The sequence below is a fragment of the Micropterus dolomieu genome, linkage group LG18 (assembly GCF_021292245.1).
Source record: "Micropterus dolomieu isolate WLL.071019.BEF.003 ecotype Adirondacks linkage group LG18, ASM2129224v1, whole genome shotgun sequence".
NCBI lineage: Eukaryota > Metazoa > Chordata > Actinopteri > Centrarchiformes > Centrarchidae > Micropterus > Micropterus dolomieu.
Genome location: NC_060167.1, coordinates 26,549,818 through 26,577,523, shown reverse-complemented (window position 1 = coordinate 26,577,523; position 27,706 = coordinate 26,549,818). Strand labels below are relative to the sequence as shown.

General features: G+C 39.3%; 2 protein-coding genes across 3 annotated transcripts in view; one reads left to right on the top strand and one right to left on the bottom strand.

Annotated features, from left to right (window-relative positions):
• Positions 1 to 976: 976 nt before the first annotated feature.
• tgm2b (transglutaminase 2b) lies at positions 977 to 10,805 on the top strand. Of its 2 annotated transcripts, none has more exons than XM_046028432.1 (13): positions 977 to 1,114; positions 3,990 to 4,169; positions 5,380 to 5,598; positions 6,389 to 6,507; positions 6,957 to 7,085; positions 7,269 to 7,446; positions 7,614 to 7,746; positions 8,275 to 8,378; positions 8,488 to 8,727; positions 9,073 to 9,348; positions 9,444 to 9,598; positions 9,748 to 9,884; positions 10,636 to 10,805. In XM_046028432.1, the coding sequence occupies exons 1-13, from the start codon at positions 1,105 to 1,107 to the stop codon at positions 10,784 to 10,786; spliced, it is 2,031 nt and encodes a 676-aa protein (XP_045884388.1). In that variant the 5' UTR covers positions 977 to 1,104; the 3' UTR covers positions 10,787 to 10,805. The 2 variants fall into 2 exon arrangements, with proteins under 2 accessions (XP_045884388.1, XP_045884387.1); XM_046028431.1 differs by having other exon boundaries at positions 9,444 to 9,604.
• A 2,264-nt stretch (positions 10,806 to 13,069) lies between these two features.
• vstm2l (V-set and transmembrane domain containing 2 like) overlaps positions 13,070 to 27,706 on the bottom strand; it is a 29,473-nt gene continuing 14,836 nt past the window's right edge. Inside the window, exons 2-4 of the mRNA XM_046029048.1 lie at positions 22,012 to 22,181; positions 20,355 to 20,399; positions 13,070 to 13,563 (exon numbers count right to left, since the gene is read on the bottom strand). Of these exons, the coding sequence (XP_045885004.1) occupies positions 13,261 to 13,563; positions 20,355 to 20,399; positions 22,012 to 22,181 (518 nt within the window). The 3' untranslated portion in view covers positions 13,070 to 13,260. The remainder of the gene's footprint in view (positions 13,564 to 20,354; positions 20,400 to 22,011; positions 22,182 to 27,706) is intronic.

Genomic DNA, 27,706 nt, shown 5'->3' with positions numbered 1-27,706 from the left:
TGTGCTTCATGCTCAAAAAGAAATAACAAAAGTTCAAAAGGTGTTTGTACAATTTGTCCTGTTGCTCACTTGGACCTGAGCCTACCTCTCTCTTCACCTCATCCCGTACCAGTGCAAATGTCTTGCAGCTGCTCTTTTGTGTAGTTTACACAGAGTAACATACGGTAATACACCTGTCACTGACATCTGACATGAGAAATAGATTTAAACCTTTCTTAAAGGTTAAGGCTGGTATTATTCTACATGTCAATAAGAGTAATTTTCTTTTAACAGCTGGGCACTGTAGTTTATAGCAGATTTACTCAAACAGGAGTAAATTGTGCATCATCCTGGTGCTACCATATTAGCTTATAATAATAATAATAATAATAATGACGATGATATCTTAAGTTATAGAGAACCTTTCAAAATCCATGGTACAAAATGCTACCAGAAGGGCACAAAATAAAACACTCAAGGTAGGTGCTGGTGCATATGGGACTAAAAGGACAGAGATAATGCAGGGAGAGAGCCCATGAAGAGCCTTAAAAGTAATCAATACAATTTTAAATATCTATTCTAAAACATGATGACATGAGGGTGATCACATTTCATGATTCTGGTTAAAAGTCTGGTGGCTGAGTTCTGGACAGTCTGGAGTCAATATAATAATACAATCAATATATTTTTATTGACTTAGCTGATCTCCTCATTAAAAAAACAACTAGGCCTATTTCTGCATACAGACATTTAACTCCACTCTACCTTTATAATAGTCCTGTGGCTCGACTGCTCCACACATGGTGAGGTCAAAAAGTTTACCAGAGTGTACTTTTTCTCCGAAAAAGGGCTCAATAAACAAACATCACTTTTCTGACCCACAGTCATGAATCGCTGGATGGTGTAAGTCCGTGTGTGCGCTCACAAGCGAGGACACACGGGAAGGGGTGTGTTCTGTTTGGGGGTAGGGTGAGGGAGGTGGGGGGTCGCGTGACGCCGACCATCAGACTGGCTAGCACGAAGACTACAAATAAGACCGGGATATCGGGGAGGAGTGGCACAGTATTCCCGTCTGAGCTACAGATCCACTGAACCACAGTTCATTCAAAGAACACAGCAGCAGTCATGGCTCAAGGTAAGGTGAAGAATGATGATTTTTCGATTTTTGTTAATATTTGGAAACTCTTTGCAAGTTAACAGGGTAGCCTACGCCATTTACTAATACAGGTGTTTATGTTAATGTAACTTTAAATGTAAGTCACTCTCAGTTTATTCTGATGGGGTGTACAGTTTTCTAGTGCCTGACAGAGGAGTTAATGACCAGCAAGACCAAAACCTTTCTAAAAAAAAACTTTCACTATGTTTAGGACACTGTGGTCACAAAGCATGCTGTCGAGATGGTGTCTGAGGATAACAAAGGTGATAAATGAGTTATCACAGCATGCACATGTCATCACCCCTGCATTAGCTGGTTTCAAAGTAGCAGGAGGTATGTTCATCAGAGATCTGAAGACCGATGCATCTAAAAAAATGTTTGTGCAAATGATTGTTGCCCCAGGACATTGCTAATTATATTGGCAGCAGAGAGCATTTGGAGCCTAGGTTAACTGCTGCTATCTTAATAGGCACACAGACCAGCCTACAAATAATTTGCTTTAGGCCCTTGTATAGGCATTCAAAATCTTCCCAATCAAGAATACAGCCAAACCTCAAAGTTTGCTCTAAATGACCTCCAGAGGTTGAAAGTGTGGTTTGACCTGTGTGTAGGCAAAATGTGCATACCACAAATATCTGAGGAGGGATGTTGGACATAGTAGAAAAGGCATAGCATTTTCACTTGTTGAGTGTGTATTTAACAGAGAACCTGTGCACTGGAGCAGGCTAGTCTGCGGTCAGAAAAGCAGCTGCTTTTTCCATTCAGTGTATTTCATCTTCATAGTCACAGGATGTCACAAAGACAACTTACACCAGATTTTGCATGTAAATAAACACTATATTGGTACATTTACAAAGCATTTAGTTAAAAAATGAAAGTGTCTGTGATGGAGCTCTTACCTGCAAAACTGGAAACTTCTTTCACCTCTGATGGGAGTTTGATTCAAGTAATGTTTACTGTACTAGCCATGGCGCCAGTTGACACAAGCTATATCTTGTTTTAATGTCCTTATTAGGCTTTTGCTGCCCTCAGGGCTGCTTACTGAGGCAGGCCCTCTGTAGTGTGGGGTCATGGTTGGTAAAGTGGGTGTGAAGCGTAGATGTGCCGTGTATGCTATAAGGTTAGTGAGGACAGCAGGGTAAAGGTTAAAGAATCTCTGCCCATGCATTTCATATTAGAGCGTTTTTGAGGTTACAACTTATGTAACCCTGTGAAGAACAAACTGCAAGCTGCTGTAAAATGTATTCAGTTTGGCTTTACACCACACATGCACACCATCTGCTATACCACAACTACTTCATCTTAAAAGACACATGCTGTTGCTCTGCGGTTTGGGTGAAAATCAAAAAGAAAAAAATGCAAAAAGACCCCCAAATAACTACAGAAAGGATGACGTCAGTTTCCCATTGCACCATTGGTCTCTGTTGTGTCTGAAGGTTTTGTGTCTGGACTTTCATATGTTATTATTTGTGGTAATTGTTTGCACATTCTGCAAGTTGAGGACCTGTTTTATTGGACTATCTTGCCTTGAGGTGTGATTACACTAAAACTTCTCTCTTCAAAAGGAAAAAGTGAAAAAAAATCATTATTTCTTGGACCCAAGTGTGATATTTCATTCTCCAGGTGGTTTCTCAATTAATTGTTAAACAGCATCTGCGCTCCAATGCAATCCTGATATTTATTTGATACAGATCAAATGTGAGCTAAATGACTGGAGAGTATGCGCAGACTAAGCAACAAAGCCCTCACTACAAAGCCATGACTACTTTGTCTCCAGCAGTCCCAAAATAGATAGCGTCATCTTAAAGGCATTTGCCCCATTAGTTACACTAATGTGCCTTCAGTTAGGAACTAAACTAAGGTCAGGATCGGTAAAACATCAGAGAAATACTGAGGAATTATTATCCCACATAAACTTCATGTAAAACAGCAGGATGTCTGTGCAGCTTGGTCTTTGTTTGCTCAAGTCTAACCCAATCTTGACAGTACCCCCTCACGTCAATTTCCAAGGCTTTTCTTAACAGCATGGAATAATACAGGAGGAGAAGGTTAACCTCCTGACATGTCATTGAGCAGCCCAGACAGTAGTGAGGCAGCAGGATGACTGTAGAAGTATTATATAGGAAGACTCTAACGTTCTCCACAAACAGGACGTCAGCGTGTGGGATTCTCTTAGTCACAACGTGCCCTGGAGAGAAGGAGTGGTTGTGTGTTTGCACACTTCACAGGGAGTGAAGGGTGTCTGTGTTTACCTCTTGTTAAATCTATACACAAAATGATCTTACCATGAATGACTTCGAGTGTACTGCGTGTTCACAGTTTTATTCTGCAGCATTTGCTCTGATGACCAAATAGTAAACCTTTACAAACATTTCACTGGAAAATCCAGTCATTATAGTTTGTTGGAACTAGCTAGGAAAGCAGTTCACTTTTAGAAAATATAAAAAACACATTCATAGCCACACCCTGAAGGAATCCAGACTCCAAAAAAAACAGTTTCTGGATAATTCACCAGGTCTGCCAATTAAAAAAGTTATTTGTAATTGTTGAATCTTGTAAATTCCATTAAATACCCCACATCCTATACACAACTATACATTTACAACTTGAACTTCATCAGCACTATGTTGTCCGAAGAGCTCAATAAAAATATCCACTATCTTTCTATTAAATTCAAATGAGAACCCAGAATATGTTTGGAGTGCTATCAATGCATATTAAAACATTCACTCATTTCATAAGATGATTGTTCTGCATCTACGTTGTGTGTTACATATGTAATAAACTCCCCGTTTATAGGCTTTCTCTTTTAAGTTTTTCTGTGTTTTTAAAAAATGCCCTCTCTTCTTTGAAGCTCTGGACATTGATAACTGGAACTTGGAGTGTGAGTTCAACAACACCGACCATCGTACTGATCTCAATGGCGTAGATTGCCTGATTGTGAGGAGAGGCCAACCGTTCACAATCAGCCTGTACCTTCGCTCCGGGAACTACCAGCCAGGAGTCAGCTCTCTTGACTGCGTTGCAGAAACAGGTGCTACTCCTTCTTTACCTCTACTTTTACATCTTTCTTAACCACGGACACTCATTTGCTTAACTTTCACTATATAACTGAATGCATTTTGTCCATAAGTAATTGTTTTATTATACTGTATGTATACTGTTTTTACTTTTCTTTTGGATATTTACATATGTTTCTGTTTTCTGCACTGCATCAAAACATTCAGAAAAGTAAATGAACAAAACTTTCACAATATGGAAAATGTGTTTAATAAGGATCCTATATAATTAAAAGAGGATGAAGTGAAAACACTGGGGATGTTGCATCCTCTCATTCAGGAAGCTATGGTCACACCAGAACTGTGTTTCCACTGACATTATTTTTCTTTGCTACCTGTTGTGATTTCAAATGTGAGAGGGGAAAGGAGTGGTAATATTGGTGGAAAGAAAAAGTAATTTTCCCTTGTCCAGTGGTCAATGATACTTCTACTACTTCTGCTTTTACAATGAGCAACACTGACAGCAGCTGTAAGATGTTCTGTTGGTCTTCTCATTGTTAACCTCAGCACCTCCCTTATTGTTCTGCGGGTATTAACTGTTATTGTTGGGAGCCCAAGATACTGTATTCTCTTTTATTTGCCTTCAAAATACCCTAGAAAAACACTTATAAGCGTATGTCTCTTCTCCTCAGTTCATATTTGGATAAACTTCTAATGTTTAACTGTTTAAACAGGAAGTGGTGCTTGCCAACAGGAAAGCTTGTGTATAATCACAGATAACATTATCAACCTTTGAAAGTCAAGTATGTTTTAATGGTTTTGAGTAGGACCCTTAATACCAGCCAATGAGAAGGAAGCGATCACACAGCCTGTCCTGGGTTTAGTTGGCTGTACTGGGTGGAAGATGTCAAAGATTTGACTCTTTGCACTGATGCACAATTGTTTTAAGTTTAGGGGGTTATGTTTAAGTTTAAGTTTATGTAACTATGAACTGATGTTGCTCGGGGACACTGGAGTCCCAATCAGTTTTGGTCATAATTAGGTGCCATTAGACAGTTATGACAGCTGTTCATACATGAAAGGAGATTCCAGAGATGTTTGAACTAAATTTAGGCTGGGTTGGGAAAATAGTGAAAATATACCCTGTGAGTTTCCAGTCCCAAAACACAAATATTTCACAGAAACCTCTTGGCCTTTTCCCACATGTGCACTCAGAGATTTAACCATATTCACTGTTACATGCAGGTCCTCAACCCTCTGAGCAGTATGGCACCAGGGCCTCCTTTGGTCTGTCTGCCAACATTGACACTTCCCGCTGGAGCGCCACTGTCATGAGTCCCCCCGGGGACATGGTGGCCCTGTCCATCTGTTCTGCCCCTGATGCACCTATAGGCCGCTATAACTTGACCCTGGGGCGATCAGGCCGGATTGAGTTTGTCCTGCTCTTTAACCCCTGGTGCCCAGGTGGGTAAACAGACCATACCTCTAGCTGTCATGTAGTGAAACTTAGCTGTACCAATCTGAGGATACAAAATGCTGTGATGTTTCATTGCAGAGTGGATTTGTGACAGGAGCTATTTAATAGCAGAGCTGAAGACATGCTATAGGGGAAAGGTAGTAGTTAAATAATAATTGTGTAATTTTGAGCAATAGTTCAACATTTTAGGGAATATGAGAATTAGATGAGAAGGTCTGTACAGTACCACTCTTATAGCTTTCTGGTAAAGGGTTACAGCAAGCAGCCAGTTAGTTTAGCTTAGCATAAAAAATGGAAACAGAGGGACACTGCTAGCCTGGCTCTCTCTGACGGTAACACAATATGCCTACCTGCAGCTCTAAAGATTAGCAATAAACATGTCTTGTTTGTTTAATCTCAACAAAAAAATAAAGTGTAAACCAACAAATTGCGGTTCTTGTCCAGGAGTAGTCACTTCCGGAAGTCTTGTTGTCACAATGAAGTTGCCACCATGGCTATTGTGCCAGGCTTGATGTCCTGTCTTTATACCAGGTTAATATTGAACAGACAAAAAAGAGAGTAGTATTGATCTTCTCATCTAACTCTCATCAAATAGCGTATTCCTTTAAGTTAACTGGAACTTTCCAATTATATTAAAATGCTTTAAATAAACTGCAGGGTGAGAAAACGTTTTTTTTAGTTTCCAAGAAATTAAGATCAACACTATAACAGTCATGTTCCACTCACGACATGTAATAGTACGTTCATTGTATTGTTTGTGACGTCTCTTGGCAACAGGAGATGCAGTATATATGGACAATGAGAAGAATTTGGAAGAGTATGTGTTGTCTCAGGATGGAATCATCTTTCGAGGCAACTACAAACATCCCATATCAACTCCCTGGAACTTTGGCCAGGTACCAACACCAACACTGACGCTGTCCGCCCCACTTCATCTTTCACACATAGTCAACCAGGCCAGCCAACATTGTGCCAGTTTGGGGAAGGAGTTTGAATCTTCTTCTGATAACAAGACAATATCCACCTATCAAGTGATTTATGATTTACAAAAATGCAGTCATTTATGTACATTTGACACTTAAATTAACCAACATATTTATATTGGACAGTGGACAGTCTGGACCCGATGAAGTGAAAGGACTGTTATCCTTTCCAGCCCTTTCTTTGATATCTGATACACTTTGATCAGGCTGGCCTGAGCAGTGCATTACTTGTGCAGCTGTTGAGCTCTACAGCATGGCAGAATTACACATCTAATTTGCTGTGTGTTTGCACCTGTTGTTCTTGAAATGTATTCAAAAAGGACATATTTAACCTTGGACCTCCCTTAATTTTTATTTAAAAGTTTGAAAGTGGAATCCTGGATGTCTGTCTGAGGATTCTGGATATGAATCCTAAATGTTTGAAAAATCCTGGCAAAGACTGCTCAGGGAGGAGAAATCCCATCTATGTTTCCAGAGTGATAAGCGCCATGGCAAGTCATATTCATTTCTGATATCTCCATTCACTTTTTATGTTTAGAAAGAGATAATGTACTGCTTTTTTATTAGCATAGATTGGTTACAGTATGGTCTGTGGGATAACAATAATGTAACTTAAAAGTAAACATAATAAGCTTAGATTTCATCAGTAAAAAAAAGTTGGGTTTACCTGTTAGGTGAACTGTAATGACGACAAAGGGGTGTTGCTGGGAAAATGGACAGATGGCTATGAAGGAGGTGTCAGCCCCATGTTCTGGAAAGGCAGTGTGGAGATTCTGCGCAACTGGGACACACAAGCCTGTCAGCCTGTTCGCTACGGACAGTGCTGGGTGTTTGCTGCAGTGGCCTGTTCAGGTAAGATAAGACGTGGTGGAGCTTGGTATCCTATCATTGGAAACACGCTTGATTTGTCTCAAACTGACGCAACGTAACACCATTTATGTAAGCACACAGTTGAGATATACATTACACCTCCTCTTAGTGTCACAATACTTATGTGATTTTGTTTCATATCATGTTAGTTTCTAGAGCCCTTGGCATTCCCTGCCGAGTTGTCACCAACTACCTTTCAGCCCATGACAACAACAGCAACCTGGTGATTGAACGCTACATCAACGAAAATGGAGAGCCCATTCAATCCGGAGAAATGATCTGGTAAAAACATACAAGTTTTATGTATGTGCTTTCATACTACTGTGGGAGGCAGGGTTGTGTTGTAGATTGTCAGGGCTGCTGTGAAGTCTTTGAATTGAAATGTAAGGAACTGTGAAGACTATTTAAAGTTGTTTTCTTCCTCTCTGAAATGTGGCATCAGAAAAAAAATGCATGTGAGTTTTTAATTGCTGTGCTATACCTCAATATGGCAGTGTGATGTCAAATTAAATGAGTGAGAATAAACAGTGCAGAACGATATTTAATCAGATACCCTTCCCATCAGTTTGAAACATCCTCTTGATTTGATTATTGACTACAATTTGACCATACACTTTGCAATCTAAATTATCTTTGTACTAACCGTGACAGTAGAGATTTACACATTAGAGGTTGACTTGTGACTTGAAGTTAACCCGTTTACTGCAGATTTGGTAATGACATTAGAACAAGTAGAGTTAATGAGATGTCTTTACTAAAGTTCCAAAACAAATGTTTACCAAGTATTGATGGTGTGTATTGTTTCTGTAGGAATTATCACTGCTGGGTGGAGAACTGGATGACCAGGCCTGACCTCACATCTGAATTTAACGGCTGGCAGGCCAGTGACCCAACACCTCAGGAGAAAAGTGAAGGTAATGATCACTCTGCACCAGTGAACCCATGAGGCCATTTATGATCAAGGAAGAATCCTCACCACGGTGGATCAGTCACTTTGTTTCTACGCCCATCCCCTTCCCTTAGGAGTGTATTGCTGCGGCCCCGTTCCTGTCAGGGCCATCAAGCAGGGCGAGCTCATGTTCAAGTATGATGCACCATTTGTCTTTGCTGAGGTCAACGCTGATGTAATCACCATCATGAAGAAAAAAGACGGCGGCACGTCTACGGTCACTACCACTACAGTGGTGGGCCAGAAGATCAGCACAAAGAGTGTGGGCAGTGACGCCAGAGAGGACATCACTCATCTCTACAAATACCCCGAAGGTAGAGAGCACTGCTGGATTTACTGTGCAAGTAGACAAACAAAACATCTTTAGTTGGTCCTCACCAATAGTGTATGTTATTACAGCATTAGTTATATACAAACCTCCTCTGCATACCAGCAGGTCACAACAAGGTCAGCTGCTGTGTAAATTCTTACATTCCCAATCAGTGTTTGTTGTGTTACTTTTAATGTACACAAAGTCTTGACTTCCTTTGTTTAAGAAGATCGGGTGTATACTCCTTTACTTCTACAGGATGGTTGACTGTTTTCAATGTCAAAACATAGGTTTCAAATTAGACAACTTTGTTATTAAGTGCTTGATTTTGTTGCTGCCATATTGCCAGGCTCAGATGAAGAGCGGGAGGCCTTCAAGAAGGCTAACCACCAAAACAAGCTGCTCCACCAGCAGGAAAACCAAGGCCTGCACCTCACTATTGGCGTCACATCAGACATGAGGAAGGGCTGCGACTTCGACGTGTTTGCTGTGGTCACTAACAACACGCAGAGCGAGAAGAAGTGCCGCCTGGTGTTTGGATCCTGTGCCGTGTCCTACAATGGGTCCCTGGGAGGGAATTGTGGTTTTAAAGATCTGCTCAATGTTGAACTCGCACCAGGAGCAGGTGAGCCAAGTCACCATGTGGTGTTTACATGCGAATGCTTTATGCACTTGACTTTTCCCTTCAAATGTTAAATAATATTTAATGTGTTCTTCTAGAGAGGCGAGTTTCACTAAGGCTGAACTACTCTAAGTACGGTGGCCTAATCACTGAGGACAACTTAATCCGTCTGGCAGCTCTGTTGCTGGACTACAGCACCAGCGAGTCAACGCTGGCAGTGAGAAACATTGTGCTGGACAATCCTGAAATCAAAGTGAGAGTGAGTACAATGAGCCCAAACTTTTGGCTACTGTCAAGCTATTCCTACAGTATGTATAAACAAAGCTTGGTACGAGCAAAAGTGCATTGTACTTACTGTGAGAATGTCAATAACTGACACCTGGAGGTGGCTGTGCTCTGCAGATCCTGGGTGAACCAAAGGAGAATCGGAAGCTGGCTGCGGAGATCACCCTCCATAACCCTCTGCCAGAGCCTCTGGAGAACTGCTGCTTCAGCATCGAGGGGGCCAACCTCACTGGGGGACGCGTTGTCTCTGAGAGGTTGTATGAATCCCTCCTTATTCAGCTGGAGATGATTATTCTTTACTCACAAGGGAGCAGTCACAAATTAGAAACTATTAAACAACTTAAACGTTGGCCTCTCTGTAGACACAAACATGCATGCAGACTTACGTAGTGAATCATTTAAACATTTTTTCTTCAAGACAGAGAAGAAAGAAACACAAACCAGCTCACTGAGCAAACTCATACATATGGGTTCTTTTGGCCGCAATAGTAAATCAATAGTTTAGTGTAGAGATATGTGTGTCAGGCTGGATGTGCCCCTGTTTAGTCAGGACAGGAGCCCACTGGTAAAGAAAAACTGGGAAACACAGTGAGGTGATTGCTTCACAATAAACTTTCTATGAGTTGATTTGTATACTTTGATCTCTTCAAGTGAGTAAGGAGAAGCCACACAGTTAGTTAATATAAATGCACCTTTGGTTTTCTGAATGCATGAATGCTGCATGATGTGTCTGCGTGATGCATTTTCATGGTCAGTGCACATTTATGGACAAAGCTCTGGTGTGTAAAAAAAAAAAAGACTAGGATGAAACTAGTATTAAAGCATACTTCCTTTTTGTAACTTCTTGTGCTGCGCAGTTCTAACACTATCTCCATAAATAGTCAAGACTGTCATGAGCCCTATGTCGGCTGTAATTGATCATCTAAATATTTATGCAATCAGAGGAAAACGATAAGGTCCTCCAGTGTGTGCCACAAATATAATATTTAAATATTTACTCTACAGGCTGGGCTCCTCGGTGGGACCTGGGGAAGACGCCAAGGTGAAGATGTACTTCACTCCCACCCATTCTGGGCTGAGAAAGCTGGTGGTCGACTTCGACAGCAACAAGTTCTGTCATGTCAAGGGCTACAGAAATGTCATTATTGGAAAATAAAGCCTTTCATTCTGCAGTATTCCTACTCTGTTTTTTTTTAGAACCATCTAAAGATTAGCAAATTAACCTTCTTTTGCACAGTGTTTAATACATAACATGCTTTTCTATACAAACACCTTAAAAGATCACTGTATATTACTGATTGTATAGCTGTGTTTATTCAGAGCCATAGACAGTTAAATGTGACCTGAGAATGCTTTATACTCATTAAGGCTAATCAAATCTGTGCATGCAAAACAGAATATGTAATGTGGTCTGGTGATGATTAGTATCTTAAGTACTATGTACTATTTAATACTTTTTCAGTGCTACAATTAAAAGAGTTTTTACACGTCTCATTTTCTCTGATAATGAACCAGTCAGACCGTCTTTACACAAGTCAGACCTAGTTGGACAAAATGTGTTGCATGAATGCAATGTGAAGGTTTTTATTTTCATTGCGCTTAATGCAACAATCTACCGTTTACACACTCAAAGGTGCAAAGGTGATGAGGTGGTTGGCATGGAGTTTGTGAGCTTGTTTCACTTAGATGTTGTTGGTATAAAGTGAATATCTCGTCGGCTGATATGGGAAAATAATCATGAATATATTATTTACTGAAGAGAAGTTAGACAGCATTGATAGCAGTAACCCAACAACCATTATCAAAATTCTTCAGAATAAAAGGAGACACTCCTCCAACAGCATTCCGGTCTTAGTGTTTCACCACATTCCACCATACATATGGATATAATAAGGACACAACTTATTTCAAACTGTTAAGTCTACACTTCTTGTACCTGGGACACGCATTACATTTCTTGTAATAATAGTGCAAAATCATGGCAGCATGCTATGAACAACAATAGCATGCTGCCATGCTACTCTATACAGTTTGTACTGCTGGTCCTATTGCCTAATTTAAATCACCAACGTTGTGTAAAACATAGTTCTACCATCAATGCCTGTCTGTGGACAAATGCAGTCATTTGTTTTGCTATAGTTACAGGTAGTGCTGCACTCTTCTGGCAACAAAATGTAATTGCAAGAGAGAACATGATTAACCAGACTATCACTAACCTGTTGCATGTTGCTTCCAATACACAGTAAAGATAACCAAGAAATTCAAAGAACCACGGATAAAATGGAATAATAAATTGAACTAAGAGTCTATTATGTTACATCAAAACTCCCTCAACGCTCTTTTAACATGTACACGTGACAAAGGTTTTTAAGTATTTTGCTTGCTCTAAGCTGAAATCATGTATTATCTACAAAGTAGTGTACAGTAGTAGTACAGCAGTAGTGTCAAAAGAAATGCTCCAAGTATTCAGTGTCTTTAGTAATTCATTTAAAAACAAATACTGTATAAACTCACAGTGATGTCACAGCAACATTGACTGACGTTTCTTAGTATTATGTATCATCACCAATGAGCCTTCACACCTTTCAATGTCTGTAAATTCATTGAAACCTTGATTTAATAAAGTGCTAAATAAATAGCAGAATCATGGGAAAAAAAGACCAAAGTCATTTCAAACAAATGTATTTAACAGAACAGACACCAAACAGCAGCACTTTGAACAAACACAGTCAAGAGGAGAATGGGATTCAGATGTCAAACTCCATAAAGGTTTAGGCAAAAAGTTATATTATGGAGAAGAAAATGACGACAAAAGTTTAGAATGATTAACACACTATAGTTGTGTTTTTTAAAGCATTTGGTTAAGTTGCACAGAGAAAACAATATTTTAATTATAACAGTAAAAGTCTACGGTGCTAAGTGTGAACATACACAACACAAATTGATATCTTGACGTGATGAAGGCATACATTTTTATTTTGACAAACATTCTTGTTGTGGTTTTAAAAGCTAGGTACAGATAGTTTTCTTTCAAAGTGTATGAACTTTAATTACATAAATCAAATCAATACACTTTTTTTCAGATGAATGAAAAAGCTTAATTTATTTTTTATTTTCCTTAGAAAGCATTTACATTGAAATACTGCAGCTTTAGGCATACTGAATGTTTTGGTAAAAGACAACACAACTGGCACATTGCAAAGGAAATGGCCTGCTCTGTGCCTGTATCAGTGAATTATTATTTATGATATCTGTGATAATTCTGACTCTTAGCTTACAAGTACTGTAACTTTGTGAAGAATGGTTCTGGAAGAGTCCTGCTCAGACAAAATAACAAAATCAAAGTTCTCTGTTATTACAGCCTTACTGTCACATTAACATAAACTAAATGCAAATTAAGGCAAATAACAAAGCAACAAAAAGAACACAATCATATATGTACTGTCAATAAAAGTGTGCCCTTTATTGGCATTCAACAGCATTGGCATCCAAACAGCAATATTAAAGATTAAAAGACAAACAAATGTGAATCACAAAGGGTCCAGTTACGTCTGATACCTAAATTCTGGTGATGTTGCTGTCCCTCTGTAGACATAAGTCATAAACATGCAGACAGGCAGGCTGCCCTCTCTAAAGCACACAGCTCTCATTGCAGTCAGTGGTGCTGCCAGTGGATCTCCTCTTCTGGTCCCTGCCCTCTGTCTGGTGGTGGGGGTGGGGGTGTTTCCCCTGTGACCGGTACCCTGACACCTTGATGTCATCTGACCCCTGATTTCTCTCAGGCTTCACCTGTAGGTATGCGCAAACACGGTGGTGCTGCGCCACGGTGCCGCTGAAGTCAATGACACGACACTCATACGTGCCCTCGTCTGACGGCTTGACACTGGAGAGACGGAGCTTGTGGGAGATGTTGCTGCCAGCCACTTTTACCACCTAATGGGGACAAAAGATGATTTGTTCTTATTTAAAGTCATATGGTAGATGAAATGTATGGAGGGACTATTGGGTCAGAACTAAAAAAAAAAGTCTAAAACTAAAAGTCTAATTTGAAAACTAAAAATTTAAATCAAAAACTAAAAGTCGAAGTCGAAAATGAATTTAATATTTAGGATTGGGCAGGATTGGGGATTTGGTATTTAGGATTGGGCATTTACTCATTTAGACATTTAGGATTTGGGGATTTAGGATTTGAGTCGTGTATGCAAATGAGGAGGCGTGACCCAAAGGCTGTAGGGAGGGTTTGGAACGGCTGAGGCGCAGAGGCACTTTATGGACTGCAGGGGGAGCTCTGACTGCCAGCACACTGCCATTAAAGCAAGCAGAGGGAGTGAGGACTAACATTTATAATACCATAACTAAAAGTGTACAGCATTTCTGTCCATGTGGCCTCTCACACAAAGTCAACAGTGAACGGAATGCTATCCATCTGACGAGAAAGCAGCGGACAGTACAGCAGGTAAGCTATGATAACATTAGCAAGTTAGCTATATTAGGCTAACTGTTGCTGACATGCATGAGTTACGTTACTGTCAGAAAATGCAGGTTACTAACCCTGTTGTGTGTATAAACTGTAAAGATAAGGTGTAGAAGCTGTGTTTCTGGGTAATTGCACCATGCTGGGCAGGTGACAGGTGTGTGTTTACAGTGTTTGTGTGCTCTGAAAAACATAACAGCGCAGCTACAAAGTCTCAGCCGGCAGACCTACTATGGTATTATTACTACACACATATGGATGTAACGTTGAGGCCTGATAGACATCCGCTAATCAGAAACAGAGGACACTACCTGCATCACTGCCGATGTCACTTGACCAGGGAGTGAATGGTGATTTATGCGATTGTCATCAGTGTTTTCCTAGTGTTTGTTTTTGCCCCATGCTCAGCTACATCTACACACCTGCACTGGGTTCCACTAGCTCTGTATTATGTGAGGTTAATGTGTTCTTAGGTTCATAACACAGGCACCCCCTTACATATTGTTTAGAGTGCAGGAGTGGTGTTTGTTTTTTTCTTTCTTCATGTATTGTTTTGTGATACTTTTGCTTTTTGGTATTGTTTAATTATGTATTGTGCTCCAGTGTCCTGTACATAAGCAGGGCATTGTTAAAAAGTAAGTGTTAGATCCCACTTTTACCACAAGAGTTATGTTAGTGAGTTATGTTAGGAGCAGCCTCAACAAGGCAGTGAGGACCATGCTCATAACAATGTACCGATCTGTTTGTGTATGTTGCAGGTATGTTGCAAGCAGACATAATATATGAACAGAACGTACACAAGTAAAGCTGCGTTTCGACCAAAGGAACTATACCCCAGAACTAGGAACCTTTGGAAGAACTCTGTTTTTCCACCAGAGGGACCAGGGTCTAACTGTAGTTCTGGGGTCTGGGGTCACCCCCCACGAAAGTACCGGTACTTTTGGGGGGTGGGGCTTGCCTTGCAGTGAAACTCTGAATGGGCAGTAGTGGCTACTGGCTTTAACTGGAGAATGTCAGCTGTTTTTCTACAACTTCTCTTCTCTTTTCCGCCTTTGTTTACAAACCAATAAATCACAATCAACAGTCAGCCACACAAGTCTCGCCGATGCACAGTCCACCTGAGATTGAATATTGGTATTAAATATTTTGGAAACAGAAGCCAGTGTGCAGCGGTGTGTTTATGCTAAATACTGGGTCCAAAGTTGTTGTTTTAAGTTTTCATCAGCCAGGAAGTTTCTACATGGAGCCGAAATCTGTCTCCTCTCAGAAACAAGCGGAACAGCTGATTACAGCAGGTAATAAAGCTCGTGAAACATCCCGTTCTTCCAACGCAGGCCGGCACAGACATGATGCTGCAGTTGATCTACAGCTTTTGTCTGCTGGAAATGTTTTAATAGCCTTCCAAACTGTCGCGATTTTATTTTTGTGTTGCTTTCTCTGTGCTGGAGTTATTTTAAGAAGTTTATGGCTTTATCCAGTTTATTTGGCTACTATTAAATGTGTAACGAACTTTATCGTGTGTCTCTTCATTATAGCTCCCACACAAAAAAGCTGCTTTAATAATGGTCAAGCAAAGCCTATAGTTTTTAATTATATTCCAGTCAAATCTGATGTTCATTTATAAATGTTGCTCATGGATAGTGATTACAAATAATGATGCCTGTGCATGCTTTGTATGGCTACAGCCTACGTCAGCTGGTTAATTTGCCTAATCTTCGCAGGTCTTTAGACCACGGTGGAAACACACACAACAGTGAGCTGAAGGAACCTTTTAGTTCCTTGAAAAGAGATCCTTTGGTCAAAAAGCGGCTTAAGTAGACGTAAATAGTCCATGTATCATCCGCTTAAGACCTTGTGGTGGAATATATAAGAAATTGTCTCTGTAAAGCCTGTAACATGACTGTACATGCAGCTGTAATAAACAGGAGCTACAATACTAATCTGTATAATGTAGGAGTTGTGCCAAATGTTTTCCTTTATTGGTATACTGTTAGTGAGTTATGTGAGAAGCCTTAACATGGCAGTGCATTTCTGTAACTTAACGTGAGTCTGAACTGACCATGCTGATAACAATGTTTCGATCTGTTGATGTATGTTGCAGATTTAGTAAAGATATTCAAAGCCACACTGAGTTTTTATTCAGATGTGCAACAATTACTTCTCTCCTAAGTTAGGGCATAAACTCGACACTAGAGGCTTAGTACTGCTAGTTAGATTTTAACAAAAACCGTAACCAAAATTGGATGCACCATGATTAACGTTGGGTATGGACTAAATGGAGTTCCAAAGTCTTTGAACATCTACAGGAAGTCTTCAAAATGCATTTAAAATAGAGTCAATTTGAACCTAGACGAATTTTCAACTGCAAATTACCACAATCTTTATTAATGGGTTGGACTGTGACTTTACATTCATAAGCAACTACAGACCAATCAATATCCCTTTTCCTAGTAAAATATTTGAAAAGGATGTCTACAAACAACTGCATAATTACCTGTCCCTCCACAATCTATACGATGCGTATCAATCTGGCTTCAGGACAAACCGCAGCACTGAAACAGCTTTGAAGTAGTCAGTAATCAACAGATCAACAATGCTGCAAACAAACCTTCTATCCTAGTATTTCTAGAATGGACTGCAGCCTTAGATACTGACAACCAACCACAGCATTTTAATCAGTAAACTAGAAAATTCATTTGGGCAATGTGGCCGTGTCTTAAAGGGACTCATCCTATCTAACTGGCAGGACATTCTCTGTCTCTTGACAACTTTTAAACTGGCAATTATGACATTTTCTTTGAGGTCCCACAAGGCTCAGTTGTGTATTTCACTTTCACATGATATCCTCAGGCCTATTAATGACCTTGACAACTGTATCAGTGACATCAAGTACTGGATGATCAAAAACTTTTTGCAGTAAAAAAAGACTGAGATCCTGTTGGAAAAAACCATATTATTATTATGATCTTACTGCTGTTTACATTCTCTCCCTGACACAAATTTAAAAAATGCACTGGACAATTACTTCCTGGGTGTATATGTGTATGTATATTTGTAAAATAATAACTGTATAGGCCATTTTTTATGTTACCATATAAAAATGTATATCTAACTATCTGTTATGTTCTGTGTGTGTAGCATAAGGAGACTACAAACTTTCCTGCCCTATGGAATAAAGTTCCTGAGTTTTGTCTCCATGTGATGAGTCCAGGTTTTGTCAACAGTGCCAGTTCAGATCAATGTAAATGGGGGAAGAACAGGTCTGTGTTAAATATATAATGTTGCTTCTTATACTGCAAAACTTAGAAATTAGAGGGTCATGGCTAAGAAGGTAAATATTTATTTCTTACAAATAGTTTTTAAAAGACTTGTTTTCAGGATGAAAAAAATGACGTCAAATAAACGTGTGCAGGTCAGGGCTTGTGAGGTGACATCGCTGTCTCTATCTGTCATTACCTGGTGTAGGAAGCTTCTATACATAACTGAAGAACACTGATTTTAACATTTTATTATCGTAAAATTGGAAGTATATGAAATGTTATGCCTATTTCCACTTTTATTTCGCTGCCTCTACAAATTAGCAAATTCTTCCAAAGACAGCAGAACAAATGACAAACTACATAATCATAACTAAAAGTCAAATTAGCCCTAATATCTTTCTAATTTCAGCAGCACCCACCACTAGAAGCAAATAAGGTATAGCCATAGACTGGGTATAGCACAACACTTGATCATAGAAACTGTGCAAGTCCATAGGCTGTATGATCATGTATACTAGTTAAAATAAGACTGCACTACAGGAAATTCAGGTGGTACAGAAGCATTTATATATGGTGAAAATAAAAGACAAGCAGCTTCTCCTGTCAGACTGCACCTCTGTGCTATTTATATGCATAATATAATGAGCAAAATAAAACAAGGTAATTATAGATCACGTAGAAACTCTGCAAGATAAAATACAAGCCTTCAATGAAGAGTAAATTTTGTCTAAGTGAGAGAAAAAGTCCTGAGTGGATCCAGAGGTTACTGATTCAGCTGAAGCTGTAATTTCCAACTTATGGTGTGACCGAGTGGACTGGGACGCTGCTGCAGATGGCTGATCCAAAGCTGTGACACCAAGTGGTCCTTCATGTCCAGGTGAATCATCTTTGTCTGCAGGGGGGAGGACAAGTCAGTGGGGAAAAACAGTAGAGCTTGTGTTAACCTCAAACACCTCTAGTGTAGACTTTGTAGACCCTAATAGGCAGCTGTGCGGGAGCCAGGAGACTGAGCATGGGGCAATAACAAACACAGGGACAGACGGGAACACTCGAAACACAGTGAGGTGAAAGAACAAAAGGAGACACTATAGGAAAACATTGATGACAGTCGCATAAATCACCATTCACTCCCTGGTCAAATGACATCGGCAGTGATGCAGGTAGTGTCCTCTGTTTCTGATTAGCGGATGTCTATCAGGCCTCAACGTTACATCCATATGTGTGTAGTAATAATACCATAGTAGGTCTGCCGGCTGAGACTTTGTAGCTGCGCTGTTATGTTTTTCAGAGCACACAAACACTGTAAACATACACCTGTCACCTGCCCAGCATGGTGCTTTTACCCAGAAACACAGCTTCTACACCTTTACAGTTTATACACACAGCCCACAGCGGGGTTAGTAGCCGCATTTAAAACCTTGCATGTTCTGACAGTAACGTAATTCATGCATGTCAGCAACAGTTAGCCTAATATAGCTAACTTACTAATGTTATCATAGCTTACCTGCTGTACTGTCCTATGCTTTCTCGTCAGATGGATAGCATTCCTTTCACTGTTGACTTTGTGTGAGAGGCCACATGGACAGAAATGCTGTATTGTGGCACTGCAGCCCTCTAGTGGGCGATTAAAAAACAGCGCCGTTCTCAAACACTATATGAATAAACACACTCTTATTAAAATTCAACCAATTTAATAATAATCTAGATCAAGCCACCAAGTTCTTTAAGAACTCCAGCACAGAAAGAGGAACAAATAAATAAACACATGTAAACGCAGCAGTTTGGCAGGTCTGGACGCAGAATTGGCCACATCAGGTTCGGATTCTGCAGACAGAGAAACAAACATGAGCACATCGCTCTCAAACACGTCCAGGTTGTTCACCAGTCACGAGCTGTGAAACAACAGCACGGCTCTGTTGGTAAATAAAAAGGAAAAGTTACGTTGCGTTCTCTGGCAGACCTGGATCAGCTGTTAGCTGTTTACAGAGCTAACGCCAACGTCGCTATGTGGCTGTGTTTTAATGTTTTAATGACTGTTTGTTTTGGAGAGGAGACTACCTCGGAGGTAATTTGGCTCCAGGAAGAACCCTGTCAGACCTCTGAAGTGGACCTAGAACAACTCTCATCAGCTGTTGGCTGTAATGTTAAACACTAGCAGGACTAAAGTTACGGTACGGTTGTGTTAAAACTATAACTTAGCACAACATCACTGCGCTGTAATAATGTTATGCTCTATTAAATGTCACATAATTAACAAAATAGCTAAATAATATCAGTCCAGTGACTGTTACCTGACAGCCGACCTGCCTCTCATTCTCCGGCGCTGGCAGTCACTCAGCCTGCCGAATGAACGAAAGACTGATGAGGACCCATGTGAGCGGTGAACGACTCAAACCTACAGACCCACAGTTGAGAGTCGTGAACTAATCAATTCTGTTTCCTGTGCTGACGGAGCCCATGCAGCTGCCGTGTGACGAGTGAACGTAAGAGTCCAAGATCCTTCACGCATGCGTGAAAATGAACGAATCACTCATTGAGACAACCCGTTCCTCCCAAGTCATACACACGATTAGGTCTTATGAACAAAACGTTCTTTGAACGACACAACACTAGACTAAATGCCCAATCCTAAATACCAAATGCCTTATCCTAAATACAAAATACCCTATCCTAAATACCAAATGCCTTATCCTAAATACCAAATCCCCAATCCTAAATGACAAAATGACTAAATGCCCAATCCTATATACCAAATTCATTTTCGACTTTGACTTTTAGTTTTTGATTTCGACTTTTAGTTTCCGATTTCGACTTTTAGTTTTCGACTTTTAGTTTTAGTTCTGACCCAATAATCCCTCCATAGAAACATAAATTAAGATTAAATAGAGTACCAATTCATGAATGCAATTATGTCTTGCAAAAGCTGCTAGTTTTCTTTGATATTGTCTTTGCTCTGGGCTAGTTGACAGTTGATGCAAGATCAAACTCACACTTATTTTGGTGGCATCTTTGGACGTTTCCTCCAGGGGTACAACCTGCACAAAAATGTGAATGATGCGTTAGCAACAGAAGGCTGAGCGAGGCTGCACTTTACTACAAACATCTCATGCTAAAAATATCTAATTTCAGCAAAACATTACAGCGGGCAAACATGTTTGATGTTTTCTGCAGTTTTTCTTGACAAAACTTAGCTTCCCTGGATTGCTGATCTGTTTTAGTTCTCTGGTGGATGAGCTTTACATATGTTTGTGTGTGTGTGTATGTGCATGCTTGTATGTGCATGTTTAGAAGTGTGTGTATGAGCACACACTACAGCACCAAGCACGTAAGCCTCTCAGCAGGAGAATTTGTGTGAATGTGTATGCAAAGGCACAGAGGTATTCTTTTGGGTATAGGTATGAATTATGCATGGAGCAGACAGAGATTTTGAAAATCTATTTCTTTCTCAGTGCCAATTATAGTGTCTAGAGGCACAACAGGGGAGCCTGAGTTCCCCCATCATGGGAGAGAGTCAACCTGTTCCCCCAGTGCTGGCAAATGCTAATCAGCAATTATCCCTTCGTTTCCATGCTAGAGGGTTTCTGCTGTAGCTAATATTGCATTTCCCTCAGCCTGATATACAGTAGGCCTAAGCTTTAGGATCAGTCTGAGCAGTTCTGTCCGAAGAAATTGAACAGCACAAACTGAAAAAATGAAACTGAAATAGACTTTGTAATTCTACTAAACAGATTCATTTTGAAGACTAAATATGGTTTCCTGAGCAAAATAAAAGCCATCACAGATATCATGTAAAATAAACTAGTTGTGTCATAGATTGTGTTACGACGGGCTGCTTTCAAACACTATAATCACATCAGATCAATACATCTCAGTGATATGGGAAATTAGATACATTTTATTTTCTATTCCTTTTTAGAGGGAACCTCACAATACGTTGTTAAGTGAGATAAAAACAGAAATAGATGTTATAAACATGGACAATGCAGAAACAATGAGTTGGCTATTCACATATGAAACATTGAAGTTAGACAGTTACTTGAGTAAAGCCTGGAAGAGGGGAGATGAGGGAGCCGGTTTTCAAGATAAATATTGGCTGTTTAGCATTTGAAAAAAAAAGTTTTTTAACACAATTCATTATTCAAATGTTTGTGTTAATTTTTCATACAATTTAATTTAAAACAGTTTACTGTGGTCAAGTTTGCAATTGTACTTCAAAGCTACTTCTTAGAGTGGCAGAAGTTTCAACTGTTAATCCATCACTTTTAGCTAACTATTTCAACCGTTAATCCATTACTTTAGCTAACTACTCAAACTGTTAACTATTTCCATTGTAAATCCATTACTTTTAGCTAATTATTTCAACTGTTTACCCATTACTTTTTACTATTTCAACTTTTTATCCTTTACTTTTTGCATACTATTTCAACTTCACTAGTTTTCATGCACTCTCAATTCATATGCAGTGTTTCATTAAACCTAACCCTTAACACAAATATGTGGATACTTTTTTCATATCAAACCTCAATTTCTATTTTTGAGTTCAGTTAATTAGTACCCTCTGGCAGCAAGTACCCCTGTTGGGAATCATTGCTTCGCCCTTTATACATAAAAACAACAAAAAAAACCCCTTTTTCCCGTGCGACTTACATTTTTACTGATCTGGGCAGGCTTCTTTTGCCAGTCTCTGTGGTCCTTGATGTACCACCACTGGATCTCCAGCGAGTAGGAGGGAGAGCCTGCCCCACGGAAGGAACAAGCCATCTCTACATCCTCACCACTCTGCGTTGTGATGTCATGTGGCACCTCTGTAAAGAGAGCTGTGAGAGAAAAAAATAAATATAAAACTTTAGGGAAAACGATGTGCTTAAGACACAAAATGACAGAAACACAAATCCTCCAGATTTTCATTATTCGGGGAGCTAAGTAACAATATTTCACTTGCGACGTTGCTGCATCACACTTCAGCATGAGAAAAACTGTGACAAATACCTATGCCTTAAAGTGTTAGCCAAGAAATTCAGAGATAAGTTATAAACTCAACAAACCAGTGCTACTTTTAGTTGAAACTGTTGTTAAGGCTACTCTGTGACCATCTTTGGGTATGATCCATCACGCTAAATCAATTATTTACAGTACTGTATGTAGGTCTACAGTTCTGTACTTTTAACTCTTAGTCAATTTCTATTTTTCAGCAGATAGGTCTACGGTAGTAGCAAGCTGGGGTGGGGTGGGGGGTTGTGGATGTTGAGCAGACCTAAAGAGACATACATATGATTCATGTGGTGACATAAACAAACAAAAGTGCTCTGAATCTAGCAAGGCTATTTTGTTAACCTGAATCTTGTTTATTTAAATGACAGTACTGTTAATGATTGATAAAATTTTTTATCCACTTTTTCTGGGTTGCCTTAAACTTTTTTTTGCTTCTGAAGTGGGGTGTGATGACAGAAAAAGTTTGAGAACTGGTTAAAGAAAAATGTTACATAATCCTTCTGTCGATTGTACAGAAGCCAAGCGGTACATTGTACCGATATACTGATTTGGAAAGTGTCACTACACATCAATCCCACGCACATAAGACTTACCATCTACAAAGAGAACATCATTTTCTCTGGATTGGCGTCCAGTAATGGTCAATAATTCAACATAACATCTACACATAGAATCAATACAAACACCACACTAAGGTTATTCTGTATACCACGAAGTGTATTCTCATTATAGTCGGTTTCTAATATTGTAATTCTAAAATAGTTAATAATACTGTATAGTGAAAGTACTGTATAATGCACATAGACCATCTGAGGAGATGTGTATTGATTAAATGTAAATGTACAGTATGGAGCCTTCTTTTCACAACCACTGACCACACATTTCCTCCTCATCTCGCTCATTTGTTTCTTACAACCATGCTATCAGTCTCAATGATTGCATTGATTAAATATGAGCATATTTAAGAAATATTACGGGAACAGGAGTGCTGAACAAATGATTTTTTCTGTTGAGCAGTTGAGGGCATTTCCTTATATTAAAAAGAGGAGACAACAGTAGCTATTTTGTAGCTACTGCATTCTTTTCTTTCTTTCTTTTGGTCTATTTTGTAGCTCTTGTAGCTTTTAGTATCATCCGAATTCCATATTTTTTATTATATTTTTCTTTGAGAAGGCACTTTTATCATGTTGATTCGACATATAAATATTATTTTCTTCATTGAACCAAATGCAATTGGCAAAAAGCCCCACTGACCAAATAAATAAAATTATGTCCAATTAAAAACTCTGACCCCAATATTCACTCTTTTTTTTCAACTCATGAGGGGAATCATGGCTCTTTAGGTGCTAGATCCTCCACTATGTTCCCCAGCTAGTCGCTAACTTTTTTGTCAGCTGTTTGTCAAGTACTGTAACTACAATAATGTAAATGTTGTTAGGCATTAACAATATATATCAGTATGACAAACTGAAGCTATAAATACTGTTTCAGAAAGCTGTAACGGCTCCACATCAGACAACATCCACAACAATTCTGCATTGAGAACAAAAATATTCCTTTACATCCTAATTTACTGTTTCTGTTGGAAGAATTTGTATTAATCCAAGCATTTATTCTGAGGCTCACTGCTCTGACTAAAAATCCCCCAAACACATCAGCAACCTCCTAAAAGCCGCTTCACACACAGGGTAAATATAAATATTATTATACATGAAGTGTGATAAGTGAATAAGCTGTCTGTTCCAGCTATAGGTAATATTCTGCCTCTCATCTACAGAATAATTCTCTGTCAGAGAAACCCTATAGAAGACACACAGACTGAATATATTTAGACCAGGTGAGCAAAGAAAGCAGTCACTCGCTTTATGTGTAATTCACATTCACTGGGCTGATCCAGTGATGATCAGAAAGGAAAAAGGCTGAACGGTGGAGAGGGCTTTTGGTGGTGATGTTTGACTGGCTGCGCCCTCAGGAGTTGTGACTGTGATGCACCTCTGGTTGTGGCCAGGCAGTGGCCTCATTTGTTAGGAGGAGACGTACTTATGGGACAGAGCCGTACAGGTGCCAAGAAGCGTAGGGGAAGAGGAAAGAGAGGAAAGAGAGGAAAAGAGAGAAAAGAAAGACAGGGGCAGAGGTGAACTGAGGAGAGTGTGCTGAGAAGAAAGAGATGAGAAAGATAGATAGAAAAGCGAGCAAAAGTAAGCAGAGTGAGTAAATCCACACACACACCCACCCCACACACACACACACACACACACACACACACACACACACACACACACATAAGATAAGAAGGAAACACCTGCAGACAGTAAGACAGCAGTCCAGTATGTTTTATAGTCAGTGAACCTGACTGTTGTTGGGCGTAAAGTAGTTCACTCTAACTCTGGGTCATCATTATTATACAATAACAATTCATTTTTGCTGAATAAAAACAATTGTTTCTTTTTCATTACACAACACATTATATTCGCACAACACCCATCAACATGTTCATACTGCAAAAATGTTCACTTATAGTTTCAAAATGAACATACCGAGATTACAAAAAAAAAGCTTCACATTTACTTAAGTTAATGTTCTCCCAGTGAGAGCTACATCTTTATTTACAGACGAAAGTTAGGACTAACACAGACTACAAGTAAAACACGTATACTTAAGCTACTGAGTCATCTTCAGAAAGCCACAACAGCATTAAAATACTTTATTACATGTAAATCTTTAATTCTTAGCTGAGAGATAAACTTACAGAGCCCCCTCCAAAATGTCTCCATATTTAGGATCCCTTTCCATTATTATGTAAGTGCTTGAACACGTGTTTCGTCATGGCAACGTGAAGGCCCATCATGGAGGAGCAAGTAGCACTTGAAGGTAAAAAACAGAACAATCTAGTCACTTGAGAATAACTCTTCTGTTTAGCTCTCCTCTATTATGCAAATTCTCCTGACATTGAAAAATACGGGGTGAGATACATTTCTGTCAAACTGAGTCTACCTTTCTATTCCTGTTCCCTCTCCATCTTACAGTAGTCCTTATTAAGATGCTGACAGATACAAGAGCTGACAACATACTTTCTTCCTGGTTTCTGAAGGTCATGTTAGGGGGCGGATCTCATGTAGAACAAAAAGTGCACAATTCTCAGCCCTGTCAGCTTCAAGTGGGTCATGAGATGTTTGCTATATAACACATAGCCTGAAGCAATTTTTTGTTAAAGGGGAATTAGAATATAGAGCTCTTGGAAACACCCACCCTTACATTCTCCTTTCCTTATCCTCCTCTGGGGTGGGTGGTGGCGCATAGATAAGATGCTTGCCTTTGGTGTCCCTGAGCCAGACACTTAACCCCTAGTTGCTCCAGAGGCAGAGCTTTGGATAAAAGTGTCAGCTAAATGAATAAATGTAAATGTACTCATCAAAAATGCAGCAGTAAAAATGGAGGAGTCTGTCATGTTTCTGGGTACCACCATCACCAGTGACCTGAAAGGGGAGACACACTCATACTGTCATCAAGCGACCTCATCAGAGGATGTTTTTCCTCAGACTGCTCAAGAAGATGAACTTCCGCACCAAGTTCTATCATTGAGGGTGTCCTCACCTCCTCCATCATTGTGTGGTATCCCTCCGCCCACACCAAACACAGACTGGAACACTTTGTGCAAACTGCGGGCCGATTCATAGACCAAGTACAGTGTATCAGTGTAGTATGTACTATTGTGCATATATTCAAAGTACTTAGAGTATTTAGATTATGTTGTTTATGCTGCCACTTGTTTTTTATTGTGCTGTATCACCAAGTCAAATTCCTGTGTACATTGTACATTTGGAAAATAAAGAGATTCTGATTCTGATTGACTGATAAATCAGCTAGACCCAGAAGAAACAAACATTTTGCAGATATTCTTGTATGGATGTATAAATTGGCTAATAAGTAATAAGAAATAGCAATACTGTCTGAAAGCGTTGATAATGACGCACTGAGATGAGAATACGTTGATATTATATATGTTTATACAAAGTATGGGGCCTTTTGTCATGCCTCACCATGGTGAAAACTGATGCTGTTCGGCTTGAATACCCATCAGGTAGTCGCACCCTAAGGCATACCCTGCTTTATCAGCTATTTTCCACTAAATGAAAAACTTTATTAAATGAACATCATGCAGTATTGGAAGGGACTTAAAACTTATGATTGAGATCATAAACTCATAATGAAAGTGTTTACTGATGTAATAAATTAGGTAGGAAGCTTATTTTGCCATTATTTCTGATGTGAACCGGGCTTCTTTTTGCGGTTGAGTCGCCCCCTGCTGGCTGTTGGAAAGAATGTAGGTTTGATCGGTACTTGCTTTGCTCTTCCTCAACGACCCTGAAGTGTCTTTCTGACCTTGAAACTGAATCTTGTGGATTGAAATTGAAATGAGAGAAGCAAATTTGAATTGAGTGAACCGAAAGTGAAAGTATATTAAGTAGAATTTTTAGTGAGGCTTAAATACAGTTGCAGTTGCAACTACATTCAATTTCATATACTGTATATATATACAATTATGTTATTCAGATTCAGTTTTTAATGCAATTATTCAATTTGAGGAATTCAAATTCAGATCAAAATTAGTCAAATTCAGATTCTACTGACCCATATATCATTATGAGATTTCAAACTGCCAAATATCAATATAATTGACCCAAAATGAACATACACAGCACTGCATTTTGTTTTTTTTTTTAAAAAAAAGAGAACTGTGGTATACAGTATTAGTCATGCATGACATACAGAAACAGTAATAAAATGTAATTCATGTGAAACACCAAAGAAAACCTCCATATTTATCTTTCCATCTTTTGAAAACAGATTAACAGAAGGATGCATAGATAACAAGATATCAAAGAAGGCAAATACATGTTTTTTTTATTTCTGTGCAGCTCTGTGTGAAGCAAAGGGAGACAAAAACATTAAATGCTGCATTGATTTCTTGTGATTTTGCTGCACAGTGGGACGTATTTTCTGGGACAATTTCCTGCAGCGCTAACTGTTCCTTCAGTGCCATTGCAGACTGTAACAATAACACAGCTGGCATAATGATTCACCTTAATCTGAAGATGCATGTCTTTTCTGATAGCAGGGAAATATTTCAGGATAACAAAGCAACCCAAGAGATACAGAAATAGCATCTGAGGGATAGTTCTGATGATTAAATAAAGGATTCAGAAATTACAACAGTAATGTAACCAGACCTATAATTTTTGAAAAAACACCACAGTATAACACTCAGAGTAGCAGCTATTTTAGAAGTATATACACACTGTATGTTTCAGTTCTGAAGCAGCCAATTATTTCTTTCTAGTAAGGCAAA

Coding starts and splice junctions, on each gene's coding strand:
- tgm2b (XM_046028431.1), top strand. Junction 7,747..8,274: donor CAATCCGGAGAAATGATCTG/GTAAAAACATAC, acceptor TTGTTTCTGTAG/GAATTATCACTGCTGGGTGG. Junction 8,379..8,487: donor ACCTCAGGAGAAAAGTGAAG/GTAATGATCACT, acceptor CCCTTCCCTTAG/GAGTGTATTGCTGCGGCCCC.